Here is a 19,655-nt window from a genome sequence, read left to right as displayed (position 1 = left end):
CTGCTGCAGGAGAAGAGAACTGGCCTTACACAAAGAAAGCACTGCAGTTAGTCACTGCCTGAAACACAGCCGGTATTTCTGCCTTATAATCACATGAGAAAAAAGTAACTTGTTTTCAAAACGTTAATTATCTCACTACAGAGTGAATAGATTACAGAACAGGCAGGTGGAGGGATGCATGCTACTGTCTTGAGCTGTTGCACCTGTTAAGTCCAAAACACAGCGCTCTGAATCTCAGCTACCTTCCTTACTTTCTTGGCTGAAAACACCCAGCACTGCTCCTTAGCTGACCGTTATTCTACCTATTCCACTATTATAGCTGTTTTTCTGCAATATTAGCTGCCTAACTCTATCTACATGTTAATTTCTTTATTTCTCTTAATTTCTTAATTTTTGTCTCTTTTTTTCAGTGCAATCACAATTTGCAAGTTGGAAATGGTGACCAAAACTCTGTCCATGCGGTATGTAACAGTTTACTCTCAAAGTACAAGCACTGGAAATCAAACTCATTATGAAGTACTTCATAAACTTATGTCACCATGATAGGAAGTAATTATAAATTATTACAGCTTTTCCAATTTAATGAGTACATTTAAATCTTGAAGTGATTGTGTTACTGCCTGCACTCAGTACATGGACTTCAAGGAAAAAAAAAAAGTATTTCACATTCACATTCACACCATGCAGAGTGACTGTTGAGCACTGACATTTTTCAGAAGAGCATATATTACTTAGTCTGCCACATGAAGGCATTCTGTGATTTGTAAACTATTTTAAACTGGAATTCACGTTTTCTGTTTTATTTACACATCTTGAAAGAACTCCCAATATACAATGCTAAAATTTTTCTTCCTGGTCTACAGTGCATCATGCTGTATAATTTTTAATTCTCCTTTTCCTCTGTATAATTTGAAATTCTAGCATTTTCCACAAATATTCACTATTCATCTGTCATAGAGAATGCTCAAAACAGCATTCAAGAAATATTAACAATTTTAAGACTATTTTTACTAACAAGTTTTAAGTAAATCTGTTACGAGAATGTGTTTCTACAGCCTCCTCCAATTATGGATGACAAAAATCTAACAATTAACATGGCACAAAATCACGGGAAGAGAACATATTCAGCATTTTACTGATTTTGGTATAGATGTATACATAAGAGACCACAGGATGGCTGAGAACAGAGGCTTGACATGGCTCCCTCATTTTCATTAAGCTAGGAAATGACTGCCCCCTGGTGCGGTGTATCTCTCTGAAGTCTAGTAGGCATGAAACTGGCCATAGGATTTTATAACAAAAAGGAAAAAAAAAGAATAATTACCTATATCTGGTTGTTCTTCTGCATCATAAGAAAACTTAAATATGAACAAAGTCTAGAGAACATTGAGAAAAGTTATTTGTAAATATTTCAAGTGTTTGACATTACTTAAAATGGTTTTCACCAGTTTCATTTATGGAGGAACTTGTATTCACAAAAATGAAGTGTTTCTTTAAAAAAGTGGTTCCTTTTGCTAGCTACATACAGCTATATCAGCTATGCTTGCCTGATAACCTCTGTTGATGGGGCTGGGTATGTGAGCAATACATTACTACAGAGTTCAGCTATTGCATATTATTTATTGCATAAAAATCAGGAACTCCAATCTATTACCAATCAAGAAAAATACAATCTTTGGTTTTGTGCACACGGCTACTACAGGGTTTTCACTGCATTTTTCAATTGTATTTCAATGTAAATACATGGCAATGGGTCTTTAGTGGAACAAGGATATTAAAATTTTTTTAAAGACACATACAAGTTTACAAGAAGTAACTGCTACATAAGGCCATTTTCTTGAAGTCTATAACACAGTATTAAAATAGGCTTCAAACAAGAAAATTCAGGTAGACCATTCAAATCAACCCTATTCTCAGAATTCCACAAAGAGCATGATGTATTTTCTGTGAGCACGTTTACAGCTTCAAGAGATTAGTCACCCTTTTCATTGTCATTATTTAGAAGCAACCCTGAAAAATAAGTTGTTACAATTCTTTTGAAAGCTTAAAATCCTTACTAGTCTAACACGCTTAATTGTTTTCTTATTTACATGAATGTCTAGTCTTCACTGAGTCTTGATATTCTCTGGTCCACTGAGCTCCTCAGGGTAATTTTGCATTGTTGGAAAATATTCTTCCTTCAGTCAGTTTTAGAATGGCTTCATTTCAGTTTCCTAGAGTATCTCCTTGCTCTTGCATTACTAAAAACAAACAGACAAACCAAAATGCTACCTGGCCTGTCATCTCTGAAGAATAACCTTTCATTATTCTATGTACATCACCATCTCACCTATCATTGTTTCCCTAATGCCTGGCCTAAAGAATGAACCTCTGTCCAAAAATCTGGTATCCTGTTTGTGCCCTAATAATCAGCTGGCCATAAGAACAACCTTAAAATGAAGTCCAGGCTTTCTTCCAGGATGTGAAGAATCTTACATGATTTCTTGAAATTACACTCAGCTACACCTCCCTAGTTCTTTTACTTTCTTTGTGCTTAGTAGAGCTTTCCCATTCCTTTACTAATTAATGACCCAACCTTTCCCTCTGTTTTGTTTCTTTTGACACAGGGCAACCAGAATTGAAAAAAGGAAGTACTAGTCATTTATATGATATTATACTTTCTTGCTTTGTACCTTCTTGTTCCTTCTTCCAACTTTTTGGTATTATGCTTGCCTTTAACACAATTTCTATTATTAAAATATAAAGATATTTTAAAATTCTGAAATTATTAAAAAATACAGAACTGGTTAGGGACATGAAGGCTGCTGTCAACCTTCACAGTTGTGACCATATGATGGTGGAGTCTGCAATCGTAAGAGAAAAGAGCAAAATGAACAATGAAATAACAGCACTGAATTTCAGGAGAGCAGATTTTGGAAGCGTAAACGGGCCCAGAAAAGCTAGGTATCTCCAGGGTCAACCTTTTCACACCACAAGACATATACCAATGTGCAAGAAGTTAAGGGAATGTGGATGAGGGCCAGCATGAATGAACTGGGAACTCCTGACTTAGTTTAAATGGAAAAGGAAGTATGCAGAAGGTAACACTGGGGAAACATTATACGGAGAAGGTGTACAGAGACATTGCTCAAGAGTACAACAATGGAATTAGGAAACCCAAAGTTCAGCAGGAGAAGAAAATAGCAAAGTCAAAAAGAAAGGCTTCTATATAGGCAGCAAAAGCAAATTACCAAATTGGAAGTGTCGTTGGTACACTGGAGGGCTGGACTGCTGCAGTTCAGAAAAAAAGAATTCTATACAGTGAAGAAATAGGCTAACGAGATCTTGTAATGTTCTGCAGAAGCAAATGCAAGGCCTTGCACCTGGGATGGAATAAAAACATGCAGCAGTACAGCCTGAGACTGGCTGTGTGAAAGCAGCTTTGCAGAAACAGACCCGTGGCAGCAATGAATCACAGAATATCCTGAGTTGGAAGGCACCCACAAGGACCATTGAGTCCAACTTCTGTCTCCTCACAGGACCACCCAAAAATCAGACCATGTGTCTGAGAGCGTTGTCCAAAGGCTTTTTGAACTCTGGCAGGCTCAGGGCCATGACCAGTTCCCTGGAGAGCCTGTTCCAGTGCCCGACCACCCTCTGAGTGAAGAACCTTTTCCTAACACCCAGCCTGACCCTCCTCTGTTGCAGCATCATGACATTCCCTCAGGCAATGAAGGCCAAAAGCATCTGGGGCTGTTTTAGCAAGAGGGTAGCCATCTGGTCAAGGCATCTGACTATTCACCTCAGCTCAGTTCTGGGGAGACCAGATACAGACTGCTGTGTCCAGTACAAAAAAGACGTTGACGTATGGGAGCAAGTCCCACAGATGCCCACCAGAACAAACAGAGGCTGCATCAGATGACAGGTTAGGAGATGCTGAGGAAATTACTTGTGCCATCTTAAGAACAAAAGGAGAGATTTAACTGCTGTCTTCAAGTACTCAATGTGAGGATATAAAGAGGATGGGTCTAGGCAACAGGCACAAGCTCCTAAAGGGGAAAGTTTTTCTGGAGGATAATCTCATCCCTTTATACCAAGACAGTATCAGCATAAGGAATCAGTACTTTGGGGTGTTTGCCTAATGTACTGTTAAAAATAATTTTGTTTTACTAAATCTTGCCTTCAGTGCATAGCATGTCATGTGCATTGGCACAATATGCCAATTGGGACCCAAGGGAATGGCATTTTGCTCTGACAGAGGAGGTTCAGGCCGGGTATTAGGGAAAGGTTCTTCATTCAGAGGGTGGCTGGGCACGGGAACAGGCTCCACAGGGAAGTGGTAATGACACTGAACCTGCTGGAGTTCAAGAAGCATTTGGAAAATGCTCCCAGACACATGGTCTAGTTTTTGGATACTCCTGTGCAGACCCAGGAGTTGATGATTCTTGTAGGTCCCTTTCAACTCAGGATATTCTATCATGCATCCTATCAGTGAGTGGAAAAAACACCATAAGAGTAGTCAAATACTGGAACAGTTTGCCCAGAGGTGGTGGAATTTCCAGCCCTAGAGGCAGTCTGACCTGTCCTGGGGAAGGCGCGGAGCAACCTGGTTTAGATTGGCCCTGTTTTGAATGAGGTGTCAGACTAGAAAGTCTTGAGCTTCTTTCCAAAGAAAATTAATCTGTGATTTTACTCTGTGATTCTGTTTTCTAAAACGAAACCAAACCAAACAAACAAATGAAAAAAAAAAAACATGCACAACACATGTACCCCAAATTTCACGTTTTTAACTTTTTAACACAAGAAATTGTTTTAGGCACCAAGGAATGTAAAGTTCCTTTAAAAACTCACATTTTCTAACAAATTTGTGAGATTCCAATTAAAAATCGGACTATGAGAAAACCTCATCAATGTTAGTCTAAATGGGATTATAGGAAAATATCAACTACAATCAACAGGAAAAATAGTGCAAGAAATCTCTAATACCAAAGCTGTATTTTTAGCTAATGTAGATGAGGCCATGGTAAAAAGTATTATATAAAAAAAAAAAGATTAATACATAAAATATTTTGAAAATAGAACTGTTATAATTTACTTGGGTAAATGCATGTGGTGTGAAAAAAATAATTAAAAGTACTATTCCAATGCTATTCTAATTTTTAAACTATACGAACCTTAGAAGCACTCACTTTATTCATTTTGCTAGGCATCCACATGACAAAAGCACAGAAAAAAAAACACAAACAAACACAACAACAACAACAACAAAACAAAACAAAACAAAAACAAAAACAAACAAACAAACAAACAAACAAACAATTTTTAGAAATAAAAAGAACTAAGAATATGAGACCGTGAAAGTCAGTGACAGTACAGGGATTCTTAGTGAGACAGCAATGTAAGTGGACTGAATCTTCATACTTAAATTTTGAGATTTCTTGTGCACTTGATTACTTCTGTCTGTATAGTGAGGCAGTGCTAATTTATGCCTTCCTACGGGGATGACTGTTGTCTTTGCCAGCACCAGAAACTGAATCAAGAAACTCCAGAGCTAAAAGCTAACAGGATACAGTCTCTTAACTCTGAGCTGCAGTTTCATGTTTTATTCATAAAAGGAGATACCTACACACCAGCTTGTGAAATATACTGCTCTGGCATTTAAAATTTGTATCTTTCTTATTAAAAATTACAAATCTTACCTTTAAGTCACTTCCCGGCAAAGTACCTATGCCATCTTTCCAGTCCATAGCACTAAATACATCAAACTCTTGACCATTTCCACTAGCGGCAGATTCATTCATGATGCATGCACTAAAAAAAAAAAAAAGAAGAAAAAAAAAAAAAAAAGAAGAAAAAATCTGAAAATGCTAAAAATGGTTTAATAATCATTTCACTGGACATTTCTTCAAAGCATTCCATGGATTAGTATTAAACACTTCTCAGTACGCTGACAATGTGGACAAGTGATGACAGTAATAAACACGGGAAAATCTTTGGAAAATCATAAAATGTAATCCCTGCTTTATACACTAGGAGGCTAGCAACAAGAACTGGAGAGAACTGAGAAATTTCCAATTGCAAATAAATTGACATGGGGAAAACACATGTTAAGTACACCAAAAAAACACATTTGTTCTGGGGAACATGAGACAGAAATATATTAAGAACTGATTTAAAGAACTTATTAAATATAGAAGATATTAAGGTTTTACTGAATATCTCATAACATGCTGATGGGAAAGATTTACCCAAGTTCAAATTAAAATTGCAAAATGAATTTGAAACTGTCTGTCATTTTCATTGTGTGACTCAGGAGACCCAGATATTCCTTGCCTGTCTCTATACAGTTTCACCAAATATTTGATTTGTATTTGTAAAATTCATTTAGACGTAGACAAGTACATACGCAGGAGAGAAAATTTCGGCTTTGCAAGTCCTTATTTTACCAGATCCCTCTGCTTTGGTACAGTAGAAACAGAAGAGAAAATATTTATCTTCAGAAAGAGTGGACTTGGACACCCCATCCTGTGGTAAGAGTTTACCTCCAATAATCTGCACAAGCAACACTTGCATTACACATACCACTGGCCCTTGCCTTTGGCCCAGCACTTCTCACTATCACAAAGATGATATCAATTGCACTGAATTGCAAATGGTTTTAGCAGCCATTTGGGACTAGCACCAAATTCTTCCTTTCTGCTTCTTAGAAACCCACTGATCTCAAAATTTGTGTCCTGACACCTAATTTAATATTTTCTTGATGTGAAATCTGACTCATTCATTTTCTTTCTGAGGGACTTCTGTGCTGTGCCTAGCAGCTGAAGCAATCTGTTGCAAAATGAGTTCTGCCTTCAGTTTGTGAACTGTCAGCAAAAGCTTCTCTCTTTTCAAACTTATACTCTCTAAACTCTTTAACAAACACTTCCTAAACCTCATACTCTGTCTGCAGGCTGCCTGCAAGCTTTTCCTGCAAGGATTGGTATTTGAAATTCAAATAGGTAGACAAGTTTCCTCAGTTGCTTGACCTTGTTTTTTGATGTTTTAATTTTTAACTTAGGTCCCACTCCCAAAATCAAGTTTCCACAAATGTCTATTAACACTCTCTAAGATTCTGAAATTTCCACAAAAAAACAAAACAAAACAAAACAAAACTGAGCATAACATTTGTTCACTCACAGATAACAGAAGAAGATGCAAACCAAGCAGAAGTAAACTCAGGTCTTCCAGAAGTTTTCGACTGAAAGTTTCAGGAGAAGAATGCTTAGCTAATTAATTCCAGTGTGTGAAAAAATATTCAAATTTACATTTTTCTTCATTAGAAAAAATTCACCAGTCAATGGAACACCACCACTACAGAGAGGTACTACTCCAGCATTGTGTCTGCGGTATGATCTCCCTTGTGTTTCTCCTCAGTTTCCTACTCATGTGCAGCAGGACTGTGTAGTCCTTACCACCCCGAGCAACACCTCACACCATCAGCACTTTTGCTACGCTACGGCCAGCACACAACTGCTCCGAAGCAGGACCTCAGTCAGGAAACACCACCCATGGTGAAAATGTCTGTGCTCCCCTTCGGTCCACATGTCAGGCAGGGCTCAGAGATGGGGTCAACAGCTCTCTGTGCCTACAGAAGGCTCTCTGACAAAAGGACACGTGCCACATTTGAAATAAGAAGTACATCATTTAAAGTGCCTTTTCAATCCCTCATTTTAGTACTCCTGTATGAGAAAATACCAAAAAACATATTGTCAGTGCGCAAAAGTTCATTTCAAAATAGATCAATAAACACACACAAATTCAATGCAAACGGAGATATTCCCTAAATCCCTAGACCTTGTCTTTAAAAACCTCTCCCAAGTAAAACCCACCACTCTACCTTAGGGCAGCTCCTGCAACACAACCTGGGCAGCCTCTATCTGAGCCCAGGCACGGGGTGTTGTAGAGCTCAAGCCCACCAGGAATCCAGTCTTCAGCACTGCAGCAGAGGAACTTGAGCGGGCTGACACCAAACTCAATGGCAGCATGGTGGCAGGGACACAGGCATTCTCACAAAAACACAAGACCTAATCTGCTAAGAAATAGCTGAAAATTCAGTCTACCCAGAAATACATGAAGGGAGACATAAAGCACACTGTTCCAGGCACACTGGTGTGATGAGCTACCCGCAGCTAGGTGGGCTAAACACAGACAAAGCTGCTTTCTGTATTAACTGAAGTTTCTAAGTAATCCTAAATTACCATCTTATTTAGTGGATGCTGCACTCAACCCCTCTGTGGTTTGTTATGGCAAATATGTTCCAAAGGTTTCTGCAGAAGGAATAATGAAAAATGGGAAGAGGCTTGGGAGTTGGTGGGGAAGTGTTTCCTTGCAGCAGTGGCTGTCCTGAAGAGAGGAGCAACAGTGAGCTGCTGCATCATGTCCTGGCATCTCTGATGGTGCCACTCACGTTACAGACACACTTTGTAATTGAATCAATTGGAAAAAAAAAAAAAAAAAAGGACCCAGGGAAAAAGCCTTTCAGCCTAGCCTGCTGATGCAGGATGTAAACTGCTTGAAAAAGTCAAAGTAAACTCTTGGTAATAGAAAGGTACAGGGCATATTTATCTTAAGAGAACACACAGGTTTTAAATTAATTGCACCTAACAGAGTTTCCTTAGGTAACAATCAGCAATAAGGATGTATTCTATTGTTTGATAAGGTATTCATTATTGTTTTCCTCTTAAAATTAAAATCAAAGGTACAACTTGTACTTTCACATAATGGTCCTTTTCTGCAGCTTTCAGAAATGTTCTTGTTGGGGATGAAAAGGTCACAGGGCGATGCAGATAGAAATGAATTTACCAAAAGGAATTACATTTAACAAAATATCTGTTTCCAGCTTTCCTGAGTTTGAACAGATGAAAGATCAGTCTACATCCTTCTACTAATGATAATAAGAAGGGAGAAAAAGACCTATTACATTATTACAGCAATGTGAGACTAAAAAAAGGACAAAATCATTGCAATATATACATCTAAATCACAGGAGAAAGAAAACTGCTGAATGTCTTATCTACTCATTTTCATTTTTAAAGCTCTGATGTAGCTCTTTGAACCAGTATAACTCCTTCCATAATAATTTCACTTGCTATCATTCCTGTCACTACAACACTTCCAGAAAGTAGTAAAAATGCTGGATGAATACGGGCCAAGCAACTACAGTGCTGTGCCGATGCCTGTCACTGAGTGCCATCTGACGTGAAGGTAAGGCCATCATAGTAAGAACTTGAAACAGTCACCTTCCAAAAACATCTCCAAAATCCACTATTAGGAATGCAACTGTGTTTCAGTCTTCACAGCTGTAAGCTGCAACATCTATAAAGGAGCGTGCTGCATTTTAGTATTTCAACACTAATGTTGTTTTAGACATACACAGTAAATTCATTAAACTAAGCATGCATATGAAATAAGATTAGACACATCCTTTAGAAAAACCTTTGTTTTTACCAATTGGTTCAGCAATAAATGAGTACTTCACAGAGCTGATACTTAATGAGAATAAGAGCACTAAAAATGAGATGGATTCACCTGGTGAAAGATTCTCTATTTAAAGATTTAAACCAAAGAAATAGGCGAGGATATGCCAGTTAAACTTGTAAGTAGTTTCTGAAGTAATTATAGAGTTTTGTACTGAGTACGTCAAAAAGTAATAATAGAAGGATTTTTTCTTTCAGTTAGTTCTTAAAAAATTAACTGACACCTACCCGCATTTTGAAAGTCTCAGATGCCACCTTTGAGAAGCACAAGGTAGCACCATACATGATTTCTGACCCCTGGGCCCAATTCAACACAGGTCACCAGGCAGCAGAGAGAGGAGGTTTCAACAGTAAAGTCAGCACCACCAGATGGGTATAACCTGTCCTTTTTTGGTATGCCTATTTGTTTTATGCATTCCTGTGTGTTTTTATTTTTGCTTTTGAGGACTTCTACAAGTACTATGCCAGGAAAGCTGCACAGCCTTGCTCCAGGAGAGGAGGCTGGTGTCTGCTCCCATCCCATACTATCAGCTCTTGCTCGGAGAGGTAAAACCTGAGACAAGGAGGCAGAGGAGGTGGAAGCAATCAGTGGGAAGGGTGAGGTCCAAGGGACAAAGAGGGAAAAGGTGATGTCCTGATAACCACAGCAATCTCCCCTCTGCCTTCGAGGTTCCCATAGAGCTGGACACCAGTCCTGATGCATGTTTGTGGAAACAGAGGCACCGTGTTTTTGTCCTAACACAACATTTGATTATTTTGGTCATCTCCAAGGAGAAAGCTGCTTAGCATAGCATCCACAGGCTGAAGGGACACAGGAGGGATGTGGTTTTCCTGCACACAGGGGCAATCAGGAGGATCAGCAGGAGATAATGCTGTGTACCAGAGCTGTGAACACACCAACCAGCCTTTGGCAGTAGGGTACAGGTGGATACATCGTTTTCTGCTTTAGCATGTAAGAGTGGGAAAGTGACCAGGGCTGAATCATCATCCTGCCCAAGGCAAACACAGAACTACCCCACACAGCACAGGCTCCCCTTTTGTTTTAGACAGGCTTGGTTTTAAGCTAGCTTCACAACAACAGTGACAGCAAAGGAAAGCCAACAATCACGCGTAGCTACAGTGCAGAGCAGAGAGCAGTACTTCCTACTCAGTGTAAGGGGGTGAGCCCAGCTTTCCTTCTCACGATCATCTGCTCCAGCAGGGTACACCACACACTCATCTCTTTCTCACCCTTCATCTTTTTGCACCTGATTCTTTACTTAAAGAAAAACAACCACAACAGGAACAGAGCAGGAAATGGTAAAATGCTTTGAGGCTATCCACCATGTTTTAATATCTGCTTTTTAAATATCTATTTAAGGTTTTAATTCCTGTAATGTTTCATTAAAAGAAGTATCTGCAGATTACACATTTTCTTCAAAATCTCATTTTTCAAGTAGCTTTCAAAAACTAGTTTTCACCAGTTCTGCCATTCTTCTGTTCTGTGTGTTGAAGAGCGGTTGAAGTCAATTTCACTATTTTGCCTGTTGCTCATGAAGTTTATTACAAACAAATTATCTTAAAGATGAGCTATATAGGTGGGAATGGCATTCACAGAGGGACCTAATCTTAGAATTCTTTGTCCTTCTTAGCACTTGTAACAGAAATCAGATCAGATTTCCTGTTGATGATGCCCCCTTAGTATTATTTCCTCTTATTTTACCTATTGCTACTTTTCTGCCTGCCAGGTTCTCCGGGGATACTGTGTGTGTTTGGTCTTGCTTCCCAGGAGGTAGGCTTAATGTCTGTTTCCTCACAGAAGAAACTTGGCCACACTCAATACAAACTGCAAACTGTGCTCTCTGATAAAAGCGAGCCTGCCCCAGTGCTAAGTAAGGTTTTTGATGCCTCCACCTGAACCTGGTCTCTGCCAACATAGGTACCGGAGCTAGAAACTCCATAACATTTACTGTTACATACAGGCTTTGGCTACTGCATCACTTTCAAATACCCACAGAGCACTGTAGTACTAGTATTTACCCAATGCTGAAACTATCCCAGCAGCTAATGAAATTTACCACCCACAGCATTCAACTCATTCAGAGAACCCACACCTTGCTCTGAAGAAGTGTCTCCTCTGCTTGTTACAGTCTGTGCCATCCTGAATGGAGATGTAAGCTACTTGGACCCTAAGGCTTGAAGCACAACAGCTCTGAAATCCCATTTGTGAATTTCTCTTAATTCCCTGAACCAGGCACAGAAAGTGAGAGAACACTTTTGCCTCTGCCTGCGTATGCCTCCTTCCTTCCCCTGTGCAGACATCTCAAAAACTGTGACGCACCAAACCCTGACACTGAATATCACCTGACCTATTTCAAATTGTCACCAAGAGAAGTTAGCTGCCCAGTTAACTCACTCTGCCTCTGCACACTCCTTTTCTCTGACTCGTGCCCTCCTCCTATGCTTCCGCCTTCTCTTTCCAGCTTCCACAAGGTCTGCAGTCCCTAAACGATTAATGCACTTTCTTCTAGCTCCTAAATACTGGTTACTGCATCTCCTTATCTCCTTCCTTTATCTACAATTCATAAAGCTTGTATTTCCCACTGTGCTGAGCAGTTCTACTACCGATGCAACAATAAGCTATAACTACATACACGCTATCACTTTCCTTGATAAATCTTGTGTCACGTAATCACTGGTTCCTCACACCCATCACTTACATTTGATAATCCTAGCAGTATGAAAAAAGATGAAGAGTAAATGGAATAACCCACAAACGTCAGCCCAAGTGATGCACAACAGAACTGAACAAGTCAAAGGAAAAGAATTCATTGTGCTATCATTTTCTTGAAAGCTGTAACTTTTAAAAGCAACAATCTAGAAAAAAATCATGAAACTGAATTAATATGAAACATCCTTAACAACAAATAAAAACAAAGTTCGCTACAATTGCCCAGTTGACAACAAAAACCCATCCAATAAGACGGCTGCTTCAGCCACCGTCATTAGCACGCCACGTTCATTAGAAGACCAACCAGACCAAAGCCAAAAGCCGCTGAAGTCACGCTGGGAAAAGACGACTACCCGGCACCACCAGGACCTAAACAGAGTGCTTTACTGCCTTCCACCGCTAGTTTCCCCGAGTTTCTCCCTTACAGATGTTAATCATCTGAACTGCTGGGAATGAGATAACTTCCTTGGTAAAAAGAACCGCTCGCCTGAGGAGGCTTTAAATTTGCAGCACGAAAATTCTGTGATGAGTCCCAACGCAGACAATTTCCTAAAACAACGTAAAGTGGAGTTTGCATCTCTCGAGTTTCATTTACGCTTTCCACCTGACTTTTGGGACTCCCTACAAAGCCTCGCTTCACAAGTAGAAACAAAAAGCAAAACTGCTTCGCCTGATGCCACTCCACCGCACCGGGGAAAGAAGGAACCAAACAGGAGGCAAACTGAAAATGCAACTCTTGTCACATTTCACCCTGCAGCCCGCCTAATTCGGCTCGGGTAATTACAAAATAACACACATTATAACCCTCACTGCCCGATCAGGGGCCTGCTGGCTGGGGAGCGTTTCCAATGCGGGCTCAGCCCCGCGCCCGAGAGGGGCAAGCGGCAAAACGGCGCCGAGAGCCGCCGGCCGGATCCGGATCCGGATCTGGAGCCGCTCCGGAGCCGCTCACCCGGAGCCGGCGGCAGCGGAGCGCACCCGGAACGGCGCGGCCCGGCCCGGCTGCCCGGGGCCTACCGCCAGAGGTCCCTCCTTGGCCAGTTTTTGCGGCGTGTTTTTGCTGCACTTGAAACTTTCTGGAGGAAAAAAAAAAAAAAAAAAAAAAAAAAAAAAAAAAAAATCTCAGGGCCGCGTCTCGCCCCGGAGCGCGGAGACAAAAGCGGCCGCTCCGCTCCGCACCGCTCCGCACCCCGCAGGCGGGCAGCGCCGGGGGCGGCGGGCACGGGGAGCGCTTCTCGCGTCGCTCCGCTCCTCTCCCAAATTTCTCTCCTCCTTCCTCCCCCCCCCCCCGCAATGAAACCGAGCGGGGGCAGCCTGACCCCCCCCCGCCGCACCGCAACGCAGCGCAGGGCCGGGGGCGGCGGCGGGGGTGGGAGAGGAACCGGGTGCCGGGCGTTCCTGAGGAAGTTGCACAACTGGAGAGGGACTCCGCTTGTTTACCGGGTCCTTTTCTCCCCCCCTACCCCACCCCGAGACGGGGATCCGGGAAAGGGAGGCTGTCTCCGAGTGGAAGGGAAAAAAGACTTCACCTTCTCCTCCCTCCTCTCCTCCCCTCCCCCAGCGAGGAGGAGGAGGAGGAGGAAGAGGAGGAAGAGAAGGAGGAGGAGGAGGGGGGCGAGCTCTCTTTTTCTAAGGGGTTGCGGGGATTTGCTCCTCGGCCGCTGGCAGCCAATCTCCGGGCATCCCTCGGCGGAGAAGTCACCCCTTCCCGCGGGAGGGAGGGAAGGGAAGGCAAAGAGGGGAAGAGAAGGGAAGGAGGGGAAGGGAAAGGAAGGGAAGGAGGGGAAGGGGAGCTTCGCCCCCTCGGGGGGCTGCCCCCCGCCCGCCCCGCTCGGCCCCGCGTACCCGCAGCCCCAGCCTCCGCCGCAACTTTTTCTCTCACGCTCCGCCGCTCGCACGCTCCGGCCCGGAGCCGGGGGGGGCGGGAGAAATGGGGGTGGGAGCGGGGTCGCCACAGCCTCGCCCCCCTCCCCGGCCGCTGCCGCCCCGCCGGCCTCGCCCTGGCCCCGCGCCCCGGGCGGCCGCTCCGCGGGAGCGCCTCCCCCCCACCCCCCGCCCCAAAATCTTTTTCCCCCTCCCCCCGCCGCGAAAACAGCGCCTCGCACACACACGTTAGCGAGAAACAAGTGTGCCGATATCCTGTTGTTACGTGCACCGGCTGCACAAAACAGGAGGGGAGACGAGAGGCGGCCGGTTGCGGCGCCCCCCCCTCCCTTCCCCAGCCGGACCCCGGCACGCAACTTGGCCAGCAGCCCCCGCCGCCGCCCCCCGGCCCTTCGGGCCCCCCCCGGGTGCGGGCAGCTCCGCACACCCCCGGCAGCCCGGGGCCAACCGGCGGGGACCCCCCCGAGCAGCCAGCGGCGGTGACAGGCGGGGACCCCCCCGCAGCCCCCAGCCCGCAGCGGGCAGGGGTCGTCGCCGTCCCCCGGCCGCCCGCCGTGCCTGCCGCAGCCAGCGAGGCGCACACACCGCACGGAGGCAGGAACTGAGCACTCAAGCAAAAGACTTTTTTTTTTTTTTTTTTTAAATCGCTACGAGCTTTTCTTTTTTTTTTTTTTTTTTTTTTCGCTATGTGCATGTGTGTGCAAACTTTCCCCAAAATGGCGGAAATTGGGAGATGATTATATTTTAAATACCTCTCGCGCACGACCAGACAAAGTGCGGAGGAGCGACGGAAAATACAAACTCTCTCCGCTGCGCGCTGAGCAGGCCTTCGCGCAGGGGGGGGGGGACGGACCCACGGCACATTCAACCGGTATCTCCCGGCAGCCGCCGCCGCCTGCCGCCTCCGACCGAAAAAAACGGGGCTTTCTCATACCCCTCCCGGCCGCGCGTTGCCCCCCGCCCCCCCCGGCGCCCGCGCTTCGCCCCGTCCTCCCGTGCGTGTGAACAAAGAGCCGGGCCCGGGGGGGCGCGGAGCGCAGGGCCCCCCCCTTCCTCCTCCCGCCCTCCCCGAGCACCCCCGCAAGCCGCAGCTCCCCCCCCCCTTTTTTCCCGACCCCCCCGCCCCCCTTTTCCCGAGCCCGGCGGCTGCACCCGCATCACATTGTTCCCCGCGGCACGGCGGTGCCCCGTAAGTGGCATTAAATGGAGCCAACTGACAAGCTCATTGGTGGGGCAAGTCTGCAAAATGTCTCTCCCCTTCCCTTCCCCCTCCCTTCGGAGCCCCCTCCCCCCAAAAAAAGCCTCCCCCCCCCGTCCCCGACGCATTTCAGCGGCTCCCTCCCCCATATACATAGATATGCACATCCACATACGTGCGTGCGTGCCTGTGTGTGCATATAAACGCGAGCATATATATCCCCGTGTACTCCCTTCGTGTGTTTGGGAAGGGAAAAAGAAATGCGAGGCACCTCTCTCTTTCTTTTGTTCCTCTTTCACACTCACACACTTATTATTTCGGGAGACACCCGGCGCCCCGGCCGCTCCCCAGCCACTTGGGAGCCACTTGCCCACTTTCCCCGGCATTAACTTCCATCCCTGCCGCTCGAGGTGCTGGGGGAGAAGCCCCCTCCCCTTCCCCGGCTCCGTTTCGTAAGGGAGGGAGAGGAGGTGCGCCTCTCCCTTTATCTCTCGCGCTCTCTCCAACTTTCATCCTCACCTAGGGCCGAAACCAAAACCCATCACCGGCCTCCGCCAGCGCCGCTCCCTGCGCGGCTGGCGGACCGGCTCGGAACCCGCCGCTCCTTACCCCCCCAAATTCTCTCTCTCTCTTTCTCCGGCTCTCGAGCAGTCCTGACAAATATGGTCCAGGGCTGCGGGCACAAGTGAGCATGCGCCCGCCGAGCCAGGGCTGGGGAAAGGGGAAACTGCCGCCGCCGCCGCTCGCTCTTCCTCCCGCGGCCGCGGCTCCGGCGCGGCGGCAGCGCGGGGCACCCGGCGAGGCGGGCGGCGGCGGCCCCCGGCCCCAAAGCCGGCCCCAAAGCCCGGCCCCGAGCAGGGGCTCCGCCGGAGGTGCGGCATCTCCCCCGAGCGCCGACGCCGGGGGAATAATAAGGAGGCTTCGCGCGGCCGCCTGGCGCTATTTCGGGCCCTTTCGGCGGGGATGCGCTGCGCTTTTTTTTTTTTTTTCCTTCTTTTTCTTATTAATTATCCTTATTATTTTGTTGGCGGCTCCCCCCCCCCTCCCCAAGCCTTCCGATGCCAGCCGCGCCGCCCCGGTGCGGGGCGTGCCGTGCCGTGCCGTGCCGTGCCGGGTGGGCGGCGGGGAGCCCGGCGCTGGCCGGGGGCGAGCGGAGCTCCGCAACTTTCCCCGCGGTCCCCCGGCGGGCAGGGACCCCCTCACCCTGGGCCTCGTCCCATTCCCAGCCTCGCCGCTTTACCAAAGAAAAGTGCTGCCAAGCGTGCCACCTGCCTACGTCCTCGCCACCGGTGCGTTCCCCTGTGGTCCCAGAGCAAAGCGGTCTCCGGCGGCTATTTTCTGTCACTTGGCATTGTTCGGAAAACACCGAAAGCTGGAGGCCCGTCTTATTGTATGGCACCGGCTAGGGCGGACTTCCTTCACCTAGAAGGAGGTCTGTTATGCAAAAGAGCATTGAACAAAATAGACCTACACGAGGCCTAACTAGGCTGGGGAAGAGGGAGGAAGAAGGATTGCAATCTGTTGTATGCATGATACTTGAAATATATATATACATATATATACATACATACACACTTTCAGGCAAAGACTAAACCAACACGGAATACAATCCTAATTATACCAATCATATATATATATATATATATCACACCACAGAATACCTCTGTGAGATGGCTCTATCCTGAAGGCAAGAAGTGCAAAGTGAATTTTACATTTTTAATAGTTTGGTGAGTTATTATATCTTTTTTAAAACGGCTCTTGTGTCTCAATATAACTTCTGTTAATCCCAGTAATTATCAACGTCCAGACTTTCCCTTGATTTTACACACGCTTCCTTCTACAATTACAGGGACAGCTGTGGCTCAAATTACTAGATCGGGAGTAGTAACAATAAATTACCAGGAATAAGTGTTAGGATTCAGGATCATCAGAAATAAATACATGACGAAAATGCTCACCTACGAAGTCAGAGTAACAAAAAGTGGTTTACACCCAAGCAAATGAAACCTTTTTGCCATTTTGGGTACAGGCTGTGTTACAGTAGCACGCCGATGACTGGGGCAGCCTCACACTGGGGGCAGGACAGAGGTGCTCCTTCTCTGACACGAGGACTTCCTAATCCCAGCTTCCATTCACCGAAGTATTTACTTAAGAACTTGTGCTAAAATATTTAAGAATCAAATCTGACCACTCTCATTCCTTAAGCTATGTCCATGCTCAAATAATTTAAACATGACATTACTTAGACTTGCAGCATACTATCCTGAGAGATCCTATTTATCTAAGTTTATTTTTTTCACAGCAGTAAAATGGAGCTCATGACTAAGTGCTTGCAGGATTGGTGCCTAAGTGCAATAAATAATAGTTATTTTATGATTAACATTTCTCTTGCCCATTCAGCTCAAATGGCATCGCATATAGGCTGCGGATTTCATCAATGAACATATGTTCATTAGAAACTAATTACAGAAAACAGTATTAACCTAATTGTAATAATTAGTGATAACATACATTTAAACTCTTCTAAAACATGGACCCAGGAAAAAAAAAAAAAAAAAAAAAAAAAAAGATGAGAAAATTTCTATTTCCCTACAGTGAACTCACAGTTGAGGAAATTTATGGGTTAGAAACAAAGAATAAACTGTAAATGAAGTCATTCAATGCTTTTCTGAAAATCATTTCCTAATGTTATTGAAATGTTTCTATGCAGATAGTTGCCAAACAACTAGATTATTCTATTGTAGCCTTAAATTAGCTGGGTTCTGCAGAAGACATTTAAAGAATGATAGAATTTGGTACTATTTAAAACACTCTTCAGGACGCACGACCTGTACTGATTATTTCTCCAGATGACAGCGAGATTTCGGTGGATAGTGTACCATACCCTGTTAGCAAGATGCATTTCTGACTAATCTATGTAAAGAACACTCATTTAGAGTTATCCACAGCTATTTTTTTATGCTTGAAAAATTTTGTCCCTTTTTCTTTCAAAATCTTACAGGGAGATGCAGCATTTGTAAAACCCTGTTACATTCTAATCCATCTGATCAATTTGCAGAAGTCGTAGTCCCTTCCAGAAAATGACTACACAGATGAAAAAGCTCCTTGAAGGATACATTTTGGAGGTCAGAAGCGAAACCAGGTATTTGAACCAGAGCAAAGCTGTTTTATTGGGTAAGTAGTTTAAAATGGATAGCTCTTTGATTAAAATAAAAAGACCTGGGAAATTAATACAGATTCCTTCCATTAGCTGTCTCTTCTTTGATTCTTGCCCTAATCATTTTCTGGCAGCTCATGATGTGTACTAAACCCATTATTTTGTCAATAACAATTTATTGAGTAAAAATAGATTGAACATTATTTAAATATGCTCTTTAAGCATTATTTCTGTTGCCATTTTATTGAACACTAGACTTCCATCTGTATTCCAAAGACTGAGGATTTTGAACACTTGTTTTCTATATGTAAATATGGCGTTTAATATGATTTTGGCAGTATGTTTAATGACATGTTTTGGAGTAGCTAAATTTGGTCTCTCTGTGAGTATTCTTGCAACTAGTTGAATAGGTGTTTGTGCTGTAGCCAACTACTGATTATTTTTCTTATAGCATGTGTATGAGCATCCATATACATAGCTTCCAAATCCCAAATTGTGAATACCATTTAAGGTGGTGAAAGGAAAAAAATGTACATTATCGATTCAGTTTGCATATTGGGTTGATACCATCATGCAATCTAATGGCTCTTCTTCAAATACCAGAAATTAAACTGAGGAATAGAGAGCCAGGATTTACATTATACCAAATTACTTAACACTTCTGGTGTCTTGATTTTTGGAATACAGACTAAGACGCCTCAAAGATGGCTGTATTTTTTAAAAGTAGCCTGCATGTGATGTTTTATCATCTTTCTTCTAGCAACCTGTGCAGCTCATTTTGTGACCTTCCTGACCTGTGACAATTACCTGTCAGCCACACGATCCTTCCCCAAGCGAAACCAGGAAGACAGGAGAGAAAGCTTGAGGGAAATCACTAGCAAAAAAGATGTTGTATATGATACTAAGTTAAGGAAAGGTAGAAGTGTAGAGATTTGAGAAACTGAGGGTGAGGAGAGATGGTGTATATGCCAGTCTAGAAAGAAAGACAAGTGAGTTGCAATCCATGGTGATTCCAGTTCCACATTAGAGTGCTGTCTTCTTCTCCAGGGACTTGGTGTCCCCACAAATGTGAAGAAATGAGGACTGACCCATTATCAATAGTATCTTCCTTGTAGAAGATTGAAAGGCAGCTGTTTTGTTTGTTTGTTTGTTTTCCTACTAGTCCCAAAATAATTATCAACGTTTATTCAGATGCCACACTAAACTGGAGAA

The 19,655-nt window shown here is 44.1% G+C and overlaps 1 protein-coding gene across 5 annotated transcripts in view; it reads right to left on the bottom strand.

Moving 5' to 3' along the window:
• The window catches only part of L3MBTL3 (L3MBTL histone methyl-lysine binding protein 3), an 86,239-nt gene extending 70,293 nt beyond the window's left edge, over positions 1 to 15,946 (bottom strand). For 3 of the 5 annotated variants that reach the window (XM_032185555.1, XM_032185557.1, XM_032185558.1), the window contains exons 1-2: positions 7,156 to 7,206; positions 5,679 to 5,790 (exon numbers count right to left, since the gene is read on the bottom strand). In XM_032185555.1, coding sequence (XP_032041446.1) covers positions 5,679 to 5,780 — 102 coding nt within the window. In that variant the 5' untranslated portion in view covers positions 5,781 to 5,790; positions 7,156 to 7,206. Of the gene's footprint in view, positions 1 to 5,678; positions 5,791 to 7,155; positions 7,207 to 15,895 lie in introns of those variants that run through there. The other 2 variants (XM_032185556.1, XM_032185560.1) reach the window with 1 other exon arrangement.
• Between the last annotated feature and the right edge of the window lie 3,709 nt (positions 15,947 to 19,655).

This window comes from Aythya fuligula, chromosome 3 (genome assembly GCF_009819795.1).
Source record: "Aythya fuligula isolate bAytFul2 chromosome 3, bAytFul2.pri, whole genome shotgun sequence".
In the NCBI taxonomy this organism is placed as follows: Eukaryota; Metazoa; Chordata; class Aves; order Anseriformes; family Anatidae; genus Aythya; species Aythya fuligula.
Note: the sequence above shows the minus strand (reverse complement) of the source record. Positions and strands in the feature narration are given on the sequence as shown.